Source organism: Perca fluviatilis, chromosome 21 (assembly GCF_010015445.1).
Source record: "Perca fluviatilis chromosome 21, GENO_Pfluv_1.0, whole genome shotgun sequence".
Classification (NCBI taxonomy): Eukaryota; Metazoa; Chordata; class Actinopteri; order Perciformes; family Percidae; genus Perca; species Perca fluviatilis.
Window position 1 is genome coordinate 19,454,741 of NC_053132.1, and position 23,360 is coordinate 19,478,100.

The window sequence follows — 23,360 nt, forward strand, 5'->3', positions numbered from 1 at the left end:
TTGTAGCAAGATGTTTCCAATCATATTGGATTGTTTTGTTTTTATTGGGGAAATAAAATAAATAAAAGAAGACTGAACAGCATTGTAATATCAGTGTTTAAAGACACACACACACAAAAGCAAATATCAAAAAGTACTTGAAGTAAATATATCAGAAAACAAAATACATAGTGTACAAATATTCAAAAATAGTAAAGAGTAAAATATTGGGTAATCACATGGGCCCAAAGTTATGTTAAATACAGAAGAAGACGGTAAAATCGCATTACAGTTGTAGTAAAGTGAAATACCTACTAAAATTATAAAATAAGCTACTTCTAATGGTCATTACACACATAGACACAACTTGAAATTTGATCACATTATCAATTCAAATAAGCACCTTTAATAACCATGGATGTATTAACCATTGACAGTATATAATTTATTAATGTATTAACAAAGAGCAAAAAAAAGCATTTCCTGTCGTTTTTAGCTGGTGTAGCCAGTGCGCATGTGCGGTACTCCACACGTGCGGTGAACGTTTGGACTGGTTGAACGCAACAGAGCTTACAGAGTTCGTAGCGCGACAAAAATATTACTTACAGAGAACATATCTCACGTCTTGTTGTCCTTTCGAACCCAGGTGAAAGAAAATACTCCTCAGTGAAGCATTTCGCCGAGAGGGCCAGGATACAAGAAAAAACTATTTACAATGGTGAGTGTTGTGGATGAACTAACAAGCTAAGGCTAGCTAACGTAAGCTAAAGTAACTAACGTTAGGCTGCAGAGCGACCTATTCTTTAACTCATAACATCCTCATGTGTGTTCACTTGATAATTTTCCCGTGGTTAATGGGGTTTTATTTTGTTTTATGTACCGTGACCAGACTGAAGCACAAGTGAACCCAAAGGCCTACCCGCTGGCCGACGCCACGCTATCCAAAACCATCCTGGACCTGGTGCAGCAAGCCTCAAACTACAAACAGCTCAGGAAGGGGGCTAACGAAGGTAAGAAATACTACAATTTGGGACTAGAATGTAAATTTATTCATATTCAGGAAGGTCTGTGAAACGTATTTTTTTTTCAGGTTAACAAACAACTTAGTTTTCTTAAAAGCGTCTCAAATGTGTAACGTTAGTTAACGTTAACGTACTTTTTAAAGATCCAGACCTGGGAAAGTAACTTTACTGTAGGTCTTTAACAAATTATTATTGTACACAGCTGCCAGGATTAGTAAATTAAACAATCAGTTGATCAGAAGATAATGTAATCACCAACTTCTATGATTTGATTAATCTTTTAGTCAATTTTCAAGCGGAAAGGCCAAATATTTGCTGGTGCAGCTTCTCAAAATATGATGTAACAAATGAAATGTTTTTTGGTTTTGAACTGTTGATTTAATAAAGCAAGCAATTTAAGGATCTTAGGCTCTGGGAAGCTGTGATGGCCATTTTGCACTATTTATAAACAAATTTTATAGACTTAAAGAGATGGTTCGGAGTAATTTCACCCTAGGGTCCTTTGCACCATGACCTCGAGCCAAACCACCCCCCAGAAGTTTTTTTCACCTGGGTCGAACATTAGGAGAGTTAGCGTAGAGTAACGTTATCAGCTGAATAGCTTAGCGCCGGGGCTAATGGGTCCAGTGATGTATCTCGTAAATGACTCCACTAATAATACCCGAAATGATACCAAACTTCTACACTAGTACAAATAGGTTATTTACTCATAAAACGATGGATTGGAAAGTTTGTAAGTACACCAGAGGTTTATGTAAATAACACTTGCCTGCTTGCTTCTGCTCTCTGCTGCTGCTGCTGCTGCCGGCAGTAAGAGTGCTTAGGGCCGTCTACAAATTACAACACCGAGAAGAGATGCAACAAAAATATTTATTAATTTAATGATTAAATAAGGTAATGTCTCCAAACTTACCTCAATTATTACTTGTCTCCTGCTAGTTGTACTACAGCACTTTAAAAAAAATTAAAGTTAAATTAATAAATATTTTTGTTGCATCTCTATTCGGTGTTCGGTAATTTGTAGACGGCCCTAAGCACTAGTCTAACTGCCGGCAGCAGCAACAACAACAGCAGAGAGCAGAAGCCAGCAGGCAATTGTTATTTACATACACTTCTGGTGTACTTACAAATTTTACAATCCATCGTTTTATGAGTAAATAAACTATTTGTACTAATGCAGAAGTTTGGTATCATTTCGGGCATTATTAATGGGGTCATTTACGAGATGCATCACTGGATCCATTAGCCCCTGCGCTAAGCTATTCAGCTGATAACGCTACTCTACGCTAACTCTCCTAATGTTCGACCCAGGTGAAAAAAAGCTTCTGGGGGGTGGTTTGGCTCGAGGTCATGGTGCAAAGGACCCTAGGGTGAAATTACTCCAAACCATCACTTTAACAAATAATCAATAGACTTCAGAATCAGTTCTAAAACCAGCATGTAAACGCATTGAGCTAACTGTGATCTGCTTGTTCCCCAGCCACTAAAACCCTGAACAGAGGCATCTCTGAGTTTATTGTGATGGCTGCTGATGCTGAACCACTGGAGATCATCCTGCACCTGCCACTGCTTTGTGAGGACAAGAACGTCCCGTACGTGTTTGTCCGCTCCAAGCAGGCCCTGGGCCGGGCCTGTGGGGTGTCTCGCCCCGTCATCGCTACCTCAGTCACCATAAAGGAGGGGTCTCAGCTCAAACCGCAGATTCAGTCTGTTCAATTGGCTATTGAGAGACTGCTCGTCTGATTTTTGTTGCCCTGTTATGACAGTCTTCTTGTAAAAAGAGGAAGACATTCCTGTTCCATATTTCTGTTTGATAAACAGTTGTTATGCATCACAAGAAATCATTTTTTTTTTTTTTTACTTAGGACAGTGTGTCCACTTCAGTGTATCAGTTTGCCAAGGCGTTGTCTGATTCATAATTAAATACTTTTTTTTATGTAAACCTGTTTTAGTTCTTTTCAATGTTTCATGTTTTTTTCATTCAGATTGTGTAGTTAACCTTTAACATTATCAGAAGCACCCACAGTCATTTGTAATTAATATTAGAATTAATCAATTTGGGGAGGATTATAAATTTCAGCCTAAGTAAGGGTGATGTGCTGCAGTGATAGTTAGCATATTTTCATTGCAACTGGCAATTTCTAGATTATTTTTTGGGGCTGTTTACACCTTTCATTTGACAGGACAGCTAGGCGAGAGAGGGGGGGAAAGACATGCAGAAAATCGTCGCAGGTCTGATTCGAACCCTGGACCTCTGTGTCGAGGTATAAACCTCAGTATATGTGTGCCTGTTCTACCCACTGATCCAACCCGGCCACAACTGGCATCTAATTTTACCTGGAGGTGTTGACGCCATGTGCCTCAGGCTACTAACAAACTGATACCAAACATTTTGTATTGTGTAAAGAGATGCAGCTCCTTAGGTCAAATGTTTCACTGTCCCAATCCCATTTATACCTATTTGAGCCCATGTGGCCTCACACACTCACTAAGCACCTGAGATCAATTAAGTCTGAGTCTTTAGTCCTCAGGGATCACTTTGGGATTGGGCCAGTGTCACATTGCTTACCTGTTATTTACATATTAATGAAAAAATAATGCTAGGTCTAATTACCCTTTTATTACATTTGGGACCACATTATGTCAATACTTTATATACCTGACCAGCTATTATATGCCTACATCAGTGATGGGGAGTAAAAATACTCTGATCTTCTCACTAAAGTTTGGTAGATTTGAAAAAGTTCCAATGCAACAATAGAAAAATACTCCATTGCAAGTAAATGTTCATTTAAAATCCCACTCATGCAAATGTACATTACATTTTCAGTAACATGTACTAAAATATGCAAAGTGAAATATTGTGCAGAAAAAATGACCAATGTGATGGATTTTTTATTATACATGACATTAGATTGTTAATACTGGTGTATCAATGCATAAGCAGCATTTGGCTGTTATATTAGAGCTGCTGATTTGGAGTATTGGTAAGTTATAACTACTTTATAAACAGGCAGATCAAGCAAAGCTTGGGTTTGAGCCACCTTCAATCGACCCCAAGCTTTACAAATAAATCTGGTGGGTTATGAGATGATTATGGGCTATGAAATCCTTTCATAATACATAGACATTTCATATTGCTTGCGACTACTCAGACATCTCAAAGTAGATTATGGACACGGACCAGAATTTTTTTGTAAGGGGCCACAAGCAAAAATGTTGGAAATCACTGGTTTTATGTCTGATGTGTTTGAATGTTTTTTTGTAAAGTGCAGAAAAGTACAATGGTGGAGTGGAAGTTCAAAGTAGCAGAAAATGGAAGTACCTCAAAATGTTACTTGTGTGCACAGTAACACAAATGGGCAATTCTTTTAACCAGGCGAAATCTTTTTAGTTTACTTTTAGTTTCAGTTTCCGATGCGTGGGAGCCTCGCTGTGGTTCTTGAATGCAACATGGATACGCAGTCAGCGGCTTGAACTTTGGACCAACTCACGCCGCTCCGATTGACTGGGTAAACACAGCCCGATCTGCCGGTGATTCAATCTTAAAAGAATGAACTTGGTCTGGTGATAGCCAGACTACCGCTCCGAGGCTGGACAGAAGAGAATTGGGAACAACATGGCCGGACCTCCAGTTGTTATATGGGAGCAGGAAGTGGCGGCTCTGTTGCATTACAGAGAGCTGGTCCCCCGTCTGGAGGAAGCTTTGGGCAAATTCTCCAGACGAGACAGCAGAGAGGTGATCCAGCCTGTTCGCACCACGCTGACCCTGCAGAAACACCACGGGTAGGCCTGTACTGTACATAACTAGTGAAACATTAACAAACTGTAGCTATTGCTGGCTGACACTCTTTTACAGCTTCCTGGGATTGATGCCTACATACATGGAGAACGATGGAGTCCTGTGCACAAAGTGTGTGTGTTTCTACAAAAGGGAGGATGGTTCCTCTTTGCCAGCTGTGCAGGCCACACTGGTGCTGCTGGACCCAGAGTATGGGAACGTGAAGGCTGTGAGTAAAACTAATGCATGCACAAATGATTCTGCCACATAAAGAAACTGCATTAGTTACTCTGCACAAAGACTACTCTGCATAAAAACAACCACTCTAAACAAAGGTCCCATGTTTCCAACTTGCAGGTCATGGATGGAGAGCTCATCACAGGCATGAGGACAGCTGCAGTCTCTGCCATCTCTGCTAAGGTATTACTTCCATTTGTCCAACATCTATTCACACGTGTTCTATAATCTTACACTGATGTTCTAAGTTTGACACCATTGATGTATTAGTTTGACACCCATGGGTCTGTCCTGGCGCGTTTTTTTGTCACACAGCTGCTGATGCGTCCCGAAGCAGAGGTGTTGGCCATCTTGGGTACTGGCAAACAGGCCTTGAGTCATTACAATGCCTTCACAGAAATGTTTTCATTTAAAGAGGTACAATTACAACGGGATCTTGTAAATGTATGAATAAGTCTGAACAGAAGCAGAAGCCTGTATTTATCAGTTTAGGGCAATGTAATGTATGTTTGATAAGCACAAGTGGGTTACTATTCTCATGTCTGTGACTCCCTGTTTCCCAACACAACGTATCATTGTTAGGAACCCAAATGATCTATGCACATCATTTAATTTGTGTGCTAAGCCATGGTGTCCCACTTTATTTCCATGGGTTTGACAAAGTGGGACAACACAAAAACATTGTCCAAGAAATCAACACAAAAACCATAAACTTTCCTACTTTATTAACTCCTTTTCAGAGGTGTATAAAGTACTAGAGACCCATACTTGAGTAAAAGTACAAGTGCTCTATCAAAAAAGTGACTTGAGTAGAAGTGCTCTTTAAGCACCCCACTTAAGTGGAAGTATTAAAGTATTCAAAATCTTTTGTACTTAAGTATTGCAAATAGTTTATTTTAAAATGTACTACTCAAGTACTAAAAGTACAAGTATTGTGTTATGTAGTTATTAAAGAAAGCAGTCAAATTTTGAATATCATATTGTTGGAGTTCAACTTTTTACTTGGTATTAAGGCAGTCACAAGCTGTACATTGCTGGATATGAAGGAAGTTTCTGAAATAAACCCCAAAAGGTACATTAATGTCACAGCTTTTATAACTACTATTATCTGATATAACAGTGGGTTATTAATCACTTAACAAATACTGAAATAAAATGTGTGATGTAGTGGAAAGTTAGCAAGCTAGCAAAATAAAGATAAACTAGCAGCTTCACGTCACAGGGTCAAACGGTTAACATTCAGGACTCACTGCAGACTGAAACAACTCAGACTTCATCTGCTGCAACAATAGCTAAATAGAAAGAGTACAAACTTACATCGTCTCTGACTTCTGAACAGGCGATCGCTGTAATGAAAAGAAACATGACGCAATCTCGGGGATTTCTTAGGTAACTAACGTAGCCATAACTACACACACCGTAACCTACGTGAGGAATTCACAACAGTAACGAGTAACGATGCAGCACATAAAATATGTACTCAAGTAAAAGTGGAAGTAGGAGAAAAAAAATTAATACTCCAGTAGAGTACAGATACAGCCTTTTAGTACTTAAGTACAGTAGTGAAGTAGTTCTACTTCGTTACTATACAGCTCTGCTCCTATTTTTGCACAATTTACCTTAAAAGTAGCCAATAGTTATAATTTTGGCAAATACACATATTGGCTTTCTTGCCCAGAGTTAGATGAGAAGATTGATATATCACTCTCATGTCCGTATGCTAAATATGGAGCTACTGCCAGCAGCCGCTTAGCTTAGCATAAAGACTGGAAACAGCTAGCCTGTCTCTGTCCAAAAGGCAACAAAATCTCTAGCTATAAATCCTTTTAAACACCTTTTACTTTAGTTTATTAACAACATTGGCAACTCATTGATTACTAAAATCAACACATAATTTAAGCATGTAAACATCTGTCAAGTATATACTGTTATATCCCCCTACCTATACAGTATAAGCTAGGTGTTATCATTGCTTTTAGTCTATTTCTGTGTACCTTGAGAGCAACAAAAAGCTGGAGTCAAATTCCTTGTATGTGTTCACACATTCAGAATTCACAATACTTGGCCATTAAAGCGGATTCTGAATTAGTTTTGTGATTGTTTAATATACTTATGTTTGGTTTTTCATAAACTGACACGCTTCCTCTGGATCGTCACCGCAGGTGCGTGTGTGGAGCCGCACAAGACAGAAAGCGGAGAGCTTTTGCCGCTCCGTCAGCGGTCCGGTGACGGTGTGTGTCTCAGTGCAGGAGGCAGTGAGGGGAGCAGACGCCATAGTGACAGTAACCAGCTGTACAGAGCCAGTGCTCTTTGGTCAGTGGGTCAAACCAGGAGCCCACGTGGCAGGTGAGAAAAAAAATAAATTAGATAAAACACAAACTATGAAAACGGTGAGATTTTTAGATTGAGTATATTTTTCCCCCCCCACTGCGTTTCTCTCCTGTTGAGCAGCGGTGGGGGCTTGCAGGCCAGACTGGCGGGAGCTGGACGACGTGTTGATGAAGGAGGCGGTGGTGTACGCTGACAGCAGGGAGGGAGCAATGGCCGAGTCCGGTGACGTCATCCTCTCTGGGGTCATTGTACTTTCTAACTGCCTCAATAACAAAAGCTGAAGTGTGGGTTATTGGCTCCCTTTGCAGAATGTGTGGAATAAAATATGGTTGTGGATCTTTTTAAAGGCGGAGGTGTTTGCAGAGCTTGGAGAAGTTATTAATGGGACAAAAACTGCCCACAGAGAGAAGACAACAGTGTTCAAATCCCTTGGTAAGCCCTACTTGATGTATGCTTAGTCCATATTGTGCAGAAAGTACAAAAAAAAAAAAAAAAAGTATTTAGTACATTAAGACTTTTTTTTTTTTACAATAACAGGAATGGGAGTCGAAGATGCAGTGTCTGCTCAGCTGGTATTTGATCAATGGAAAGCAATAACCAGCCAACCGTGAAGTAAAGTCAGTCCCTAGCACTATAATATTCACTGCATAAATCCATGGTTTTATTATTGTGCTTAAACTTAAGCAATTCCAGATCTACACACATATTCTCTAACTCCTCTATCTGGTGTGCTAAAGTATTCACCCCCCCCGTGTCAATACTTTGTAGAACCACCTTTGTCTGCAATTACAGCTGCAAGTCTTTTGGGGTATGTCTCTACCAGCTTTGCACATCTAGAGACTGACATTTTTGTCCATTCGGCTTTGCAAAATAGCTCAAGCTCAGTCAGACTGGATGGAAAGCATCTGTGAACAGCAGTTTAAGTCTTGCCAGAGATTCTCAATTGGATTTAGGTCTGGACTTTGACTGGGCCATTCTAACATGAATATGCTTTGATCTGGGGCGACCTCTAGCTCACCCAATTAAGAGCGTGCACCCCATGTAGGCTGAGTCCTATGCAGCAGGCCGGGTTCGAATCCGACCTGTGGCCCTTTGCTGCGTGTCATCCCCTCTCTTTCTCTCCCCCTTTCCTGTCTATCCACTGTCACTTAAAAAGGGAAAAAAAAAACCAAAAGAATATTTCATCTTCCCATAAACTCTGATCACATGATGGTGTGTTCAGGGTGATGTGCAGTGTTAAGTTTTCTGCCACACATAGCGTTTTGCATTTAGGCCAAAAACTTCAATTTTGGTCTCCTCTGACCAGAGCACCTTCCTCCACGTTTGCAGTGTCCCCCACATCGCTTGTGGCAAATTGCAAACGGGACTTCTTATGGCTTTGTTTCAACATTGGCTTTCTTCTTGCCACTCTTCCATAAAAGGCCCGATTTGTGTGTAATAGTTGTCCTGTGGACAGACTCTCCCACCTGAGCTGTGGATCTGTGCAGCTCCTCCAGAGTTACCATGGGCCTCTTGGCTGCTTCTCTGATCAGTGTTCTCCATGCCCGGCCTGTCAGTTTAGGTGGACGGCCATGTCTTGGTAGGTTTGCAGTTGTGCCATACTCTTTCCATTTTGGGATGATGGATTGAACAGTTCTCTGTGAAATGTTCAAAGCTTGGGATATTTTTTTTATAACCTAACCCTGCTTAAAACTTCTCGACAACTTTATCCCTGACCTGTCTGGTATGTTCCTTGGGCTTCAAGATCCTGTTTTTTCACTCTAACAAACCTCTGGGTCCTCTACAGAACAGCCGTATTTATACTGAGATTAGATTACACACAGGTGGACTCTATTTACTAATTAGGTGACTTCTGAAGGCAATTGGTTGCACTGGATTTTATTCGAGGGTATCTGAGTAAAGGGGGCGGAATACTTTTGCACGCCACACTTTTCTGTTTATTTGAAAACCATGTATAATTTTCTTCCACTTCACAATTATGCACTACTTTGTGTTAGTCTATCACATAAAATTCCAATGAAATACATTTACGTTTGTGGTTTTAACGTGACAAAATGTGGAAAAGTTGGGGTATGACTACTTTTGCAAGCCTCTGTATGTTGCCCTGAGTGATGCTAGAGGATGACATTACCATCCTAAGAGAGGTGTCACTAGCATGGCTAAACATGCCAGGCATTTTGTGGTTACAGTTTCTCAAAAGCGATGATTTGCTCCTTTTCTGTTTTTATAATTGTAAATCAATTTTCTTTGAATTTTAGACTTTAAGAGACATGTCATTGGGCTCTGGAAATTGTGGACAATTTTCTCTAATTAAAACTAAATTAAATAAAAAAACCAAAAAAAAAAACATGACTTGCAGTCTTACTTGTATTGTTTCCCTGCACTGGTGTGTGGACAGAATATCTAAATACAACAGTGTTTTGAATGAATTTATTTGCTTTAATAAAAAAAAAAAAAAAGAAAAATCTGCATATTACTATGTGAAAATGAAACCACATTTAACAAGAAAGTAAAACCAAGTGTGCATTTCCACTGCGCCATTGAAACACTGATACAATGAATCTAGATTTACAGCGGTTCCCCGTGCAATTTGATCACTGCTCATTTCAAAATCAAATGTTATTTGTTGAATAGTTACTGCTCATATCGCCCAACAAAGACATTAAAATCTGTTACAATCTGCGAGTGCCTATACACTGGCTCGCAGACTTCATAAAACACAGTAATAGATGTGGTCAAAATAAGAGAGAATGATAATATAACCTTTACAGATAGAGAATGAACCAGCACAACAACACTGGCTGCACTGCACCTTCACATGCCCGGCCGTTAGTCATATAATACTGTGTGTTCACTTAACACGCAGCGAGACGAGGGCATTCATCTAGAAAGCTTTTAGGAACAAAACAACATAATTCCCTGGTAAATATTTTTGACTGTTTTAAATGCTCGTTAATTGTAGAGAGTAATTATTACTGATCTTAGCAGCTGCTACAACAACTGTTTCTAAGTCATTAAGGGTTAAACTGTTTTCGCATTATGGTATCTTGTTAAAACTAAATTAAAAAGATACATTTTTAGTGTTCATGGAGTGACTACAAAGTGATGACCGTTGACTGGATTTTGGCAACACCTCAGTCTAGTCAGATGACACATGTAAACAAAACGGTCCATCAATCACAGCTGACAAGAAACTTACAATGGACAAAAAGGAGAAATTACTTTAAAGCTTACTAAAACTTTGTTATCTTAAAGTAAAAAGTCATCAAGGCAGCAGGAATCTCTTAGTGTGTAGGGGAAAGAGTGCAGAGCAATCTATGGTAATTTCATGATTAAAAAAAAAAATTATATATCACATTCAAGTAGTGTTTCTTCACAATGTCTGAGAAAAGTGACATGGATGTTTTTGTTTTTTGTAAAATCCTCCCTCTTTCTCCTTAAATCAACCCTAGATCCCAAATCAAATCCCCCCCCCCAACCTCACATTGCCCAAGGCCTTAGCAAAGTCACTTCATTCCTGTCAATCTGAAAGGACTAAACAGATGGAAGCAAACTGAGACCAGATCGGACAGAAAACCTTCAGCGCTGCTTAAATCTGTGACGTTCTTTCAGACGGAAGTCTGATCTACCAGAGCTTCAATGTAAGCAAGGACACGGGGTGAATAGATGTTTGGGGAACCCAGCCAGCGTCTCCTTCCCTCCGAGTAGGTTGAGTTCTGACTGCAACTGTACTTTCTACTCCCTGCGATTCTCCATTACAATATTCTGCACTTCCTCTTCCTCTTCTTGATGGGTGGGGGGCACAGGACCGCCCTGATGGCTTCGTCAAACACCGTCTTAAGGCCGCGCTGCGTCAAAGCCGAGCACTCCAGATACTTTACTGAACCTGGTGGGCAGAGGAGAGGAAAGCAGAAAAAGCAGTGGAACAAGTCAGAAAAACTGTTTGCTTTTGTTTCCATGTTGCAATCATCATACATACATAGTTTAAAGCTTGAGTAAGATCAGTAGCTGCTGTTTTCTATCAAGTTAACCGTACGACTGTACAAAATCTTTCCACACTCTAGACTACACAGGGTGCACAAGGCTCCATAACAACTATGGCTTTTAATAGCTGGAGTTGATTTAAAATGAAGTTTACAACCAAATCCTCTTTCAGTCCCAGAGAAATTAAAATGTACTGTAATACAATAGAAGGAAATAAAATGTAGGGTAATTGGTCCCATTCCCAGGTTCTCCTAAAATTACACAATTAACAGCATACAACTTCAACTCTGGCAAGGAAACATTGCAGGGTGTTAAGTAGAGCTGCAAAGATTAATCGATTAGTTGTCAACTCTTAAATTAATCGTCAACTACTTTGGTAATCGATTAGTCGGTTTAAGTAATTATTTAAGACAAAAGTAAAAATTCTTTGATTCCAGCTTCTTAAATGTGAATATTTTCTAGTTTCTTCTCTCCTCTGTGACAGTAAACTGAATATCTTTGAGTTGTGGACAAAACAAGACATTTGAGGACGTCATCTTGGGCTTTTGGGAAACACCGATACATATTTTTCACCATTTTTTTCATTTTAGAGACCAAACAACTAAAAAAAATAAATAAAAAAAATAAACAGATTAATCGACTATGAAAGTAATCGTTAGTTGCAGCCCTACTGTTTAGTATAGCATAAATGTCACCATCTAATTTTACATTTAATCAAAATAGAACTTACATTTATAATAATAATTATAATAATAATAATAATAATAATAATAGTAAACAAATTAGACCTGTTGCTATTTAGGATATTTGAGTTATTTTAAGCCCTTTTTCAAAGTATCTAAGGATTAAGGATCTGCATACAGACTGCAATAGATTTGAGTTGAAAAATATGTACCAAGTCTACGAACCTAATTTAATTTGCATGCTGTTGTACTGTGAAACGGGGTCCTCTCCTGTTTTGGCAAACTACCAGAAACTCTACTGCTTAAAAAGGGTCTTTCAATTCACAACCTTAACAGACATTAAGAGTATTTTAACATTTGTATCAGTGTGTGTGTTGTGATAAAACTGACTTATTTCTTTAGCCATTGCCAAGCCCTGAGGGTAGATGATGGGGGAGAGTTTCTTCTCCTTGAGTTTTTCGATAGTGTCCTTGTCGTCTCTCAGGTCCAGCTTGGTGCCCACCAGGATGATGGGCGTGTTGGGGCAGTGGTGTCTCACCTCGGGGTACCACTGAGGGCAGGAGAGAGTCATAGTCAGAGGCCACGGGATGCAGACGGACAGTATGAAAGACATGTTTTTATTGGCTGTATCATTACACCAAACACAATATTTTGGTTGTCTTGTGCATAATGTTATGCATATTGTTATACCATTCCCCATTTCGAGTAGTTGTGAGGGGAGGAAAGGGTTCATTTTTCAGATTGTTTTTTTTAATTCAAGCATTCCTTTAGGATTTCAAATCAAGATTCTATCTCTGTTAGTTTGTAAGCTGTGAAAAATAAAAAAAAAATAAAAAATGGTTAAATGTATAATGGCCGTATTCCCACATATGGCTCTCTTATTCTACCACCCAAGCAGATCTGAGCGTGACATGTCATGGAAAACACTTGTATAACCTAATATTACCATTACTGACAGATGTGACAAACAGCAGAAATAAAAAGCAGGTAGTCCTTACTTTGGCTCGGACATTTTCAAAGGAGGCTGGACTGACGAGTGAAAAGCAAATCAGGAACACATCCTGAGGGGGGAGGAAAGAACAAACCTCAGTACAACATTAAAAACGTAATCAGCACTAAGGAGATGTTTCTGTTACAACTGGGATACATCTTAACGTTAACTATGATGCTGAAGATAAACAGATAGCACACAACATTGACTTAATAGACCCCAAGATGTTAAGACACGAGGGTCCACAAAACTAGACCGATCTGGACTCTGTTGGTTAAATACAAACTGACTCCCACTTTCAGCTCCCTGCGAGTCTTTGGCACAGAGGCCAGTTTGTTGTCAGGACAAAGAGTGCAAACAAGAGCGCCCTTTCACTTCTTCAGACAGTGTATAGGTACTATGGATACAAGGCTCTACTCTGCTGAGTGCAAAGACTCTGTCTTAAGCATTACAGGCCAGTGAATAACTCCAAATCAATGCTGGCAGAGTGAAAACAAGTGTTCATGTGAACATTGTCTGGCTGATACTAGTCTGTGCACGGCAGTGGTCTGAGACAAGCGGGATGAATGCATATACACACACCGTCTGTGGGTAGGACAGAGGTCTGAGCCTGTCGTAGTCCTCCTGTCCTGCCGTATCCCAAAGGCCCAGGTTCACTGGTTTCCCATCAACCATCACATTGGCAGAGTAGTTGTCAAAGCTGTAGGAAGGGAGGTGGAGATTTGGTTTCAAATAAGCATAATGGGTTTCAAAACTTTCCCTCTGGGATAAATTAAGTTATATCTAAATGTACAATACAGTGCTGACAGTCTTCATATCACAGCTGTTCATGAGATGTGTGTGTGTGTGTGTGTGTGTGTATCTTACACTGTGGGGATGTACTCTCCAGGAAAGGCATTGGTAGTGTAGCTGATGAGCAGGCATGTTTTACCCACAGCTCTGGGATTAGAAAGGAGGAGAAAAAATACAATGATTTGTTTGTATGATTTATTCTCAGTTTTTTATAATCACAGTATATTCTTCAGAGAAATGAAGGTAAGAGCAGAGTTAGTTTTATAGGGTGTATCTGTAGTATTGTTTAACTTGCCCGGTTTAACCTGTGTTAGCTCATACTAATAGCTGTTAACATTAGAATTAGGATTGTAGGGGGGGTTTTCTTCCTCTCTTTTTTTTAACCCTTGTGTTGGGTCAAATTTGACCTGTTTTCAACATTTTTTTATCAAAAATATGTGTTTCTTTCAACCAAATTGCCCAAAAATAACATGGCTAGTTACCTACACAAAACTGCTGTAATTATGCATCAACATATGTTCCTCTGATCTTAATTATTAGCTAAAGTAATTCATAATTTCTGGGTATTTTAACTCAAAATTAGGCATAATTTAATATAAATAAGGTTTATTGACCATGAATTACAAACATAAGTGTAAAACTAGCGGTGATAAATTGGAATGAAGTTGGCTTAGAAGATGTATACTTTATAAAACTGGCAAAACAGACCGGGTCAATTTTGACCAGGGAAGACAACACAAGGGTTAATTGCATGTCAGGACTGGGAGTTTGCGGTCTTGTATTTACTTTTATTATCATCAGATAAATATATCTACCTTTTAACAGATACAGGATGTGCTAACAATAACACCTCAGAATAGAAGGCAGATTTTTTTATTTTTTTTACACCACCATGGCTTAAACAAATAATTTGAACAATTATTAACTATTATTCCGTTATCAGGCATGATATCTTTCAAGTACAACTTTGCCAGTTCTAAGCTTTGGCTTAAGAAAACAATGTCCTAGACTAGCAATCAATAGACTGACCTACAACTTTAAATGCTCTGTCTGCTGTAATAGAGGGACTAGAGAGGGTAGGGATGTACAATACAAACTTGTGACAATGCCCATAGCTGAGCTAAAAAATGGTTTACAGACTTAACTAAATGTGATCAGGTATAAATCCCAAAGAGTGCTAATATCTGTCTGCCATTAATACTGGGAACTACTATCTGAAAATGATAACAAGCGTGTCTTAAAAAATGGCAACCAGTAATCAAAAATCAGTGGGCTTATGTAGTACAATGTTTAAAGTATGGTTTAATGTCAACCAAATCCAGACAATAGCTCATTGCCTTTATGAACTTCCATATATGAAGACAATTTTATCAACACATTTTTATTCCTCAGTTTTATGCAGGTAATGCTTAAATTTTTTTTTAAATGCTGCTTTTTTTTTTTTATTTGATATTTAAAATCCCCAAACATTTGCTGGCTTTAAATGCTCGATTTGCTCTATTTTATATAGCTAGCCTAATGGACTGCATTCTTTGGATTATTGAGTAAATTTAGGCTACTGATCAGACTAGGCCATCAGTTTTAAAAACCATTGGGTCCTTTTTGGTTGGGGTAGGCTAAAAAGAATAACTTGTTCCAAGACCTTTAGGAGGCTGTACGGTTAATGACAAACACACAAAGTGTAACGTTATGCAACAAATTTGATATAAATGTATTAGCGAACAATCCAAGAACTTCTATACAGGACGAGGCGAGCTAGCTGCAGCCTGCGTCATGTCTAATACAGGACATGCTGCCTGTGACCCATTCAGTCACACCTAACCGGAGCATGTAGATAAATCTGTCTGACCCAGCTGGACCGGAGAGCAGGCATAACAACAGCTGTCGCTTAATTTGGCATGTTATGTGAGGCTTGTTTGCCTCTAGACAACTGTTGTTAACTGGGTCAACGGAAACCACTATGTTAGCTTTTAACCGTTCACGTATGAGTAACATTGGGAAATTTTAGTTGTCAAAGTACGGATAAAAAAAAAGATGGTTTCACTTACCCGTCCCCCACCACCACACACTTAATGGCCTGCATCGGACGCCTCTCTCGCTAGCAACCCAGCCAACGTTACAGCAGCTCGAGCTCAGTTAGCTTAGCTAGCTAGCTAACGGCGGCTAAAATAAAACCACACCGGTTACGCGTAAAAAGTACAACGTAAACTAAGTGAGCTGTCCAAAAAAGTTGAAAAGAGTTGACTTTACAGAAATGATCCGGCTTGTCTCTTCCTCTCAGTAACACCCGGCGAAACTCCAAAGTTGTTATTCAAGCAGGCAACACCCAGGAAAAAAAAACTCTGGAGAGAGACTGACTGAGGGGGGGGAAAAAAGAACGCCCACAGTTTGGAAGCTCTGCTCCGAGATCCCTACAAGTCATATCCGGTCAGAGCAGGACTATTAAGGGCGCTAAGCAGGACTGTCAAACCCTGCCATCTACTGGTCCCAACTGGTCACAACAGGAATATGCCACTGAGTTCAAGAAAAAGAACCAGTGTCCCGTAACAAAACAACTCCGAGGTGGGCATCTAAATTAGTTTTTTTAAATACAGTGATGAAAGAAATATTAACATCCTTTTCCTAAGTAAAAGTTTAAATACAACAATGTAATAATACTATTTGTTGTAAGATACAATGCAGTAGAATAGCCCCCAATATGTATAATCTGTAGTAACTGGTAAATAAAGCTGTCAAATAAATATAGTAAAGTATAATGGTTTCCTCTGCAGAGTAGAAGCATAAAGCAGAAACATAGAAATACTCAAGTAAAGTACAAGCACCTCCTACATTAAAGTCAAATAATTCATTTTTCACTTATTTTAATAATGTATCAGAGTGTCCTATACCAACAAACTGTAGAACTGAGTCTGCATGCGTGAAGTGTGAACAACAAAACAAACCCCCTACCCACTTTATTGTTATATATTGATTGTAGCCGCTGGTATATGATTACCTTTACTTGCAGTTAATGATGGTTTCTGTTTATTTTAATGCAGCAGTGTTAGATCTTTTTTTTTTCTTAAGTTCAAGGGTAGGATTCTCTCTCTTAATTCTTACTAAACTTGGTGTAGAAAATAATGAGATCTTAAATACTTTAGAGCAATTGCAAAAATCTGTGATAGATGAAAATAATCTAATAATAATCAAGTAATCAAATATGATGCATTTTATAGATTAAACTACCCACAGTATATAAAATAATTAAAATCAGCCCCACTTTGACCCACTGCAACAATAATTGCATCTATATTCATAATCCAAGTATATTATTAGCCTATAGCACCCTGAAAACAGCCATTCTGCAATATCACATTTTACTTTTCATAATATGTTTGCACTTTTACTTGTAATTGAGTATTTGCACTGTGGTGTGCTACTTTTTTTTTTTAAGTGAAAGATCTGAATACTTCTACCTTTGATACAAGAGAGTGCTTCCTACTTCTGCATGAAGTACTGCAAAAACAATCACTCTGCAGTCTTTGCATGTGAACATGAGAGGGCAGCATTTTACAATTTTACAGTTTTATTGTCTAACTACAGTCTATGTCGAAATTTTAATTGCCAAAAAATATATAAAATGCCAACGCTTAACAGACACACACACACACGCATACATGCACACACACACATGCTGCCCTGTAACCTTGACTCTGGATTATGTTATTGGGGGATTTTCCCAGCAAACAACACATTAATAGGATAAACGTCACCATAAAAGCAGAAGGGAGATTAATGGAGGATAAACAGGCCTGTCGCCGGTACACCAGGGAGGCTGTAAAACATAGTGGGGTCACACTGTGCGACATCAGGATGTCAAACTGAGAAAAGACATTAAAGGAGAAAGCTGCTTTGAAGCAGTATTCATACATCTCCAGAAAAGAAAAAACATAATTTAGAATTTAGTATGTCTTGAATGAGTTTAACAAACACTGGGCTTTTCAAAAAATGTTGCTCATATTAGACTGGTTGTATCCAAATTAGCAGCAAATCCATCTACTGTATTTGTCCAACAACCTGCTGCTTTTTTTTTTTTTTGATTAAGATAATTTTGTGAGGGCATTCTTTTGACAGGAAAGCTGAAGACACAAAAGGGGAATGACATGCAACAAACGGCTGCTGTTTGGCATTTGTCATTATTTTCAGGCCGTTCTACTGACTGATTCATTAATTTAGCAGTTTTTTGTTTTTTTTTACCAGTGCCTGGCTTTGGAACAAGGGTTCGTAAAAGAGCTTCACATCAGAGGTATCAACAACAGGTCAGAACTGCTGTTGAAGAGAACTTTGTTGGTTTGGCTTTTTATTGTGCACTGTCACACTCAGCTCTCCTTCTGCTTGCATCTCCCTTCAAACTGCAGTTGGAAGAGTCATTTTATCGGATCATTATGTTCCACCATTAGCGCTCTAAATAATCACCAAGATTTAATGACCCCTGTCATGGTGCTCTCATTTGCATAGGAGTCAGATTGACTGTCTGCAGGCAATCAACACTTAAATGCCAGAATGGGTTCTGTAATGGTAGCACTCACGGCCGAGTCCACGGGATGCCTGATGCATAATGTGCAGAAGTGAAAGCTAAAGGATGAGAGTATCTACAAGTTATTCTCTGGATTTCATCATTTCAGCTCAACTAAGCGAATAAAGCAGATGGCTGAACCAGAGGCTTTGGCATTTATGCTGCTGCGATGATGATCAGTGTAATGCTGCAGTTATAAGAACCTATATATAACTAGAGTCGCTATGAATCATTCAGCAGCTCGAACTGTGACATCTGATGGATTTTCAGAGAATTTATCTGTGGAGCCGAGTCTGATAAGGGCACTGCAAATCTGATAATAGAGTTTCATGACTGTTTTTTGATAATGTCACAGCTGCACAGAAGATAACATTTTGCCACCCATGAAGGCTTTTCAAACTCACCCACTTATACACATATACGCTCATAAATGTACAAAAATAGTCTTTAGTGGCTAAATTGGTAAGACATAAGGGTGCAAATCATACATTTAAGTAATGTTTAACTAATGCATGACTCATAACGATTTAATGCAGGATACATGATGAATTCCTGTTGCCCACCATTAACAAAGTATCAAGTCACTATGACTTAATGTGATTAGTTCACACTGTTAATTCACAGATACTGCGTACATTAATTGATATGCGTCCAAATTTACAGAAGGCCTACCTATTCTGACAGAAATATGAAAAGTTGTTTTCTATCAAACGGATTGAAGCAAACATTCACATGTTGCTGCACCAAACCAAAAGCATCTAGCTGCTAGCAGATGCCAACTGACAAACTAGAGAAGAATGGACTTGAATTGAGAAAAAATTGCTTCATATTTCTATGAGAATAGTTGCTGTTCTGCTTTCAGGGAGGCTGAGCAAATGCATCGGCCTGAAATACATTTTATGGAACTGGAATCCAGCTATAATTTGCTTCGGATTGATTCCAGGCAGCTATGTGCAGCTTGTTTATTAGCCAGTGGCGGCAGATGTTAAAGCTTTCTAAAAATAAACTTTTGAAGGAGTCCTCGCTCTGCATGAGCAGTGACATGCAGCATACGCAGAGCTTTAGTCATCAGGTGAAAAAAAGAGGACTTCTGTGTGATTACTTGTGTCCAGTCCCATCTATTCACAAAGCTATTATTTTTTCTGATGACAATCAGCCATGGGTCACTTCTGCAATCAGATTTAATCAGATCTATCAGAGCTGTGAGGTGAGACATGCTCCCAGTTGGAAAGATGTCCCACGTGTTTCCTTTGTCCTCCCTCTTATTTTCTGTGTGTGTGTGTGTGTGTGTGTGTGTGTGTGTTTCTCTTTCTCCAGTTTCTCTTCCGTTCTTTACAGACATGGCCTGCTTCACTCTCTCCACCTTTGTGGGAAAAGGAAGTGTGTGACATTACTTGTGTGTTTGCATTAGCAGGAATGTGTGTGGGACTGTTGCAGATGGTTTTCACAGGATTCAGGAATTCCTCAGAAACTCATCTGGCACAAAAACAAAAATGAACTATCCTCTGGAGTCCCAGCTTTTCAGTATTTGTCACCAACAACAATAACCATTATATTTTCAAAAGAACCCTGAATTTGAACACCATCATTACTGGTGGTAGACTCTCCTTAGTGACACACGAGTGGTGATAAATCTAGTGGAGCTGACTCAGCCTAATTGCTAAATGCAGCATGTTATTTTATTGGTTTAACTTGAAGATGTCTATGTATTCCACTACTTGCCAAACAGACAGCGGAGGGCTGAGTAGACATTAAATAATCAGCGTGTCTCAATCAAAATAAATCAGACTCTAATACTGCAGCTCTGAAGCTGTGCGGCTCAACATCTACCTCATTATAACAGTATGGGTCATGAAGCAGGCTACATGCTTACAACGTTGCCGCCGAACAACTGCAGCCAAGAGATGCACTGGATGAATCCGTTTCCACAGGGTCACTTCTTTGATGAGTGTGATAAAAGTTCAGGGCACGAAATTTTGGATGCGCCTATTTAGAGGACAGGGGGGAAAAAGCCACACTGAGTGAATAGGTACTGTGCAGAAACAGTCCACTGTATTCGTCTCTCTGTGGAATAAATGGTTGTTTTTGTTCTTTGAGAATCCAGTGTTGATGAATTGTAATTTACTTTTTCGGTGCACTACTACCTACCACCTACTTTCCCTCAACGTTTGTGGTCTCCCATACTTCCCAGAAAACCTGTTGACAACCTCCAGAGAATAGAGCTTGTTGCGTGCTCTTGCTGTGGGGTATAATGTTAAGTGTGATAATAACAGCAAAATGTTTTTCGCCAGTGAAGATAAAGTGAGACTTCACAGATTCAAAAAATACACGTCTTTACCAATACTTTGGATATTCCCATTAGCCTCAGCTCTACTTTGTGTTTAGTGCCCATTAGCAAATGTGAGCATGCTAACACGCTGAACATCAGCATCTTAAAAACTGTCATTTTGAGCATGTGAGTCATTTTGAGCATGTGAGCATGTTAGCATTTAGCCGCATTTAGCATTTAGATCTCAACTCACAGAGATAGTGGGACTTCATCCTCTGCTCAGAATGCCATTACTCCACTATATCTTTACATAGCAAATATTTGTTTGCTGCTATATTACTGTTCTGAATATCAAATACAGCCCCTTTAAAAAATATAAAACTGTAATAAGGCATGGTAAACTGAATCAGGTTTCTGTGCACAAAGTCTCTGCATAAATGAGTAAAACCATATCTTCACCCAGTTATCCGCTTGGTTTTTCTCAACAAAGACATATCCGCCAACTGACAGCCTAACCCTATAGTTCTCACATGCATGCATACATAATGTGTATTTGTGCCCAGCTGTAATCAGGCTGGAGCACATGCACACGGTCATCCATGACCACTCACCAGGACTCGAGGTCCGTCCATGCACTCCCCGATTCTGCACATGAGATGTTTTAATATGGCTGACATATGCTGCCTTGTAGGAACCAGCTTCCAGGGAAATTTTGGAGTGCATCCATCCAAAGTCTTTTTTTTTCTTCTTTTTTTTTTGCTGGCTTGTAAAGGGGGATATAAATATAACTAATGCGGGCAAAAAAGGATGTCAGACTGAGGCCAAGTTTATGGGTCAGAAATTAATCAAAGAGGATGAGCCAAGCAGAGGCTGACTCTTGCATCTTCTGCTCTTATTATATTTGCTGAAATATGTCTTGGTCCATTTGAAAGACAAATGCTTTATTTCCAAATGTTCCTAATCCCACTAAACACTGTGCGCTATGTGAACAGCAGATACATAATTAACTCTAATGTTTCATTGATTAGAGGAAACTAATTAAATTGTAGCATGGAAAGAGCTCTTGCTGGACTCCACCCTTTTATGGTTCTACTGGAACTGGAACTGGAAACTTCCTGTGCTGCTTCGGACATCCGCTCTTAACACCGGATTATTCCCAAAACTGACGGCCTTTACTTCCTTCACACTTTACTTTTTGTGCGCATTTCAGCGAGATATACCCGGCATAAATATTGGAGGAAAAGAGAGATGGTGATGAAGATGTCATGTGTCCAATCATGCAGTTTCTCAGTAAACATGAAACCTACTTTATTCCTGGCTGCAGGCAGGCCTTTGAGGGGGTGTGAGAAGGAATTCATGGGAACATGCCGCCAATGAAAGTAATAACAACCAACAATGTGGAATCAGTATTTGTTTATGCCTGAAGCTTTTGGGGGTGACCATTAATTTTCTATTTTAGGAAAGAGAGGATAGTTTTTGGAATAGAACATTAATCCAGGGACATTTTCAAGGAAATGCTTGAAAGTAAAGTCATCTTTATGACCCTGGATAGAGCAGCTTTTGTATCCGTAACATGATCAGATCATAAGACTCATGCTCTTCTTGAGGCCGAAGTAATCAATACTTCAAGGTGATTAAATCATGCCCACTCTTCTCTCGTTTTAATCAAAGACGTCCATTTGGCATTTATTTATAAAGCACCTTTCATTACTCGTAAACGCAAACTGCTTTACATTGAAAGGCAAAATATAAAAAATATAAGCATAAACATGAGAACAAAGCATAGAAAAATTTGAATACAGTATAAGCATCAACAACAAGACAATCAAGCAAGATAGCTCTAATAATAGTCCTACACTTTAATTATGAGTTGTACCTGTTTTATACTGTATCATAAACCAATTTGCACTGATTTGAAATGTGTGTTCATTTTAGTCTGTTTGTACTTTACTCATTCCAGTAACACTGAGGTCATTCCTGGTGTGTGAAACAATGGATTTGCGCATCAGTTATGTCAGAGGGGCTGTGCTGCTCAAGCAGGAGAGGAAACGCACTGAGCTTTGTACCACTGAAGGGAAAGTAAGCGTGGAAGTAGTGTACCAGTTCCCATACTTGTTGCATAACAGCTCAAGCTTTGCATTAACAAAAGAAAAATCCAACAAACTCTCACTGTATAATTTTACAGCAACGATCAGACTTCTAGCTTATTATGTACATGTTACGATTGGCAACTTGCACTAACATTGAATGAATAAATGAGTCAAAAGATGTCATTCAAACAAACAAATGAATACTGTGCTCTAAAAAGTGAAAAAAGTTGGATGAGTAGTGATGCTCTTCTCTGTCTGCGTGTACAACTTGCCAAACAGAAATCAAAACTTCTCAATTTAATAAACACAGAAACAGGACACATAAAATAAAAATAAAAATATTGTGCTCCACATAGGACACAACAAACCAAACGGGAAATTAATACATTTCAAATTCAACCCTTTAATGTATGTTCTGCTAACATTATTATGGTCGAGATGTTAGAAGCAAACCAAAGACTTTTTTTATTTATTTATTTTTACAAAAACACTGAAAGCTGGATTACCAAGTGGACAAAATATGCCCTGGACGACCCCAGATTTCTAAATTGATTAACTTGAAAATGTGCACCAATTAGGTATAATATCAACTAAGGAAGGTCCTAGGATGGAAGGAAGGATTTATAGTTTAAACTTCTTTATTATT

General features: G+C 39.0%; 3 protein-coding genes across 3 annotated transcripts; 2 read left to right on the forward strand and 1 right to left on the reverse strand.

Moving 5' to 3' along the window:
• Positions 1 to 486: 486 nt before the first annotated feature.
• On the forward strand, positions 487 to 2,958 carry LOC120550614 (NHP2-like protein 1). The gene is made up of 3 exons (XM_039787219.1): positions 487 to 697; positions 869 to 989; positions 2,482 to 2,958. The coding sequence occupies exons 1-3, from the start codon at positions 695 to 697 to the stop codon at positions 2,742 to 2,744; spliced, it is 387 nt and encodes a 128-aa protein (XP_039643153.1). The 5' UTR covers positions 487 to 694; the 3' UTR covers positions 2,745 to 2,958.
• Positions 2,959 to 4,395: 1,437 nt separating this feature from the next.
• Positions 4,396 to 9,684, forward strand: crym (crystallin, mu). The gene is made up of 8 exons (XM_039788350.1): positions 4,396 to 4,787; positions 4,861 to 5,011; positions 5,140 to 5,202; positions 5,335 to 5,436; positions 7,182 to 7,365; positions 7,471 to 7,592; positions 7,698 to 7,782; positions 7,888 to 9,684. Exons 1-8 carry the CDS (start codon positions 4,621 to 4,623, stop codon positions 7,959 to 7,961), a joined length of 948 nt encoding a protein of 315 aa, XP_039644284.1. The 5' UTR covers positions 4,396 to 4,620; the 3' UTR covers positions 7,962 to 9,684.
• An 81-nt stretch (positions 9,685 to 9,765) lies between these two features.
• Positions 9,766 to 16,167, reverse strand: LOC120551151 (ras-related C3 botulinum toxin substrate 1). The gene is made up of 6 exons (XM_039788351.1): positions 15,849 to 16,167; positions 13,876 to 13,947; positions 13,591 to 13,708; positions 13,016 to 13,078; positions 12,408 to 12,567; positions 9,766 to 11,236 (listed from the first exon to the last, which is right to left on the reverse strand). The coding sequence occupies exons 1-6, from the start codon at positions 15,881 to 15,883 to the stop codon at positions 11,106 to 11,108; spliced, it is 579 nt and encodes a 192-aa protein (XP_039644285.1). The 5' UTR covers positions 15,884 to 16,167; the 3' UTR covers positions 9,766 to 11,105.
• Positions 16,168 to 23,360: the final 7,193 nt, after the last annotated feature.

What these genes read in the sequence shown, in the direction of transcription:
- LOC120551151 (XM_039788351.1), bottom strand. Translation starts at nt 15,883, where the DNA reads ATGCAGGCCATTAAGTGTGTGGTGGTGGGGGACGG. An exon ending in TGTGTGGTGGTGGGGGACGG is followed by an intron (nt 13,948 to 15,848) that starts GTAAGTGAAACC and finishes TTCTAATCCCAG; the next exon opens with AGCTGTGGGTAAAACATGCC. An exon ending in GGCAATGGCTAAAGAAATAA is followed by an intron (nt 11,237 to 12,407) that starts GTCAGTTTTATC and finishes TCTGCCCACCAG; the next exon opens with GTTCAGTAAAGTATCTGGAG.
- LOC120550614 (XM_039787219.1), top strand. An exon ending in CAGGAAGGGGGCTAACGAAG is followed by an intron (nt 990 to 2,481) that starts GTAAGAAATACT and finishes CTTGTTCCCCAG; the next exon opens with CCACTAAAACCCTGAACAGA.
- crym (XM_039788350.1), top strand. Translation starts at nt 4,621, where the DNA reads ATGGCCGGACCTCCAGTTGTTATATGGGAGCAGGAAGTGGCGGCTCTG. An exon ending in ACCAGGAGCCCACGTGGCAG is followed by an intron (nt 7,366 to 7,470) that starts GTGAGAAAAAAA and finishes CCTGTTGAGCAG; the next exon opens with CGGTGGGGGCTTGCAGGCCA. An exon ending in GTGACGTCATCCTCTCTGGG is followed by an intron (nt 7,593 to 7,697) that starts GTCATTGTACTT and finishes ATCTTTTTAAAG; the next exon opens with GCGGAGGTGTTTGCAGAGCT.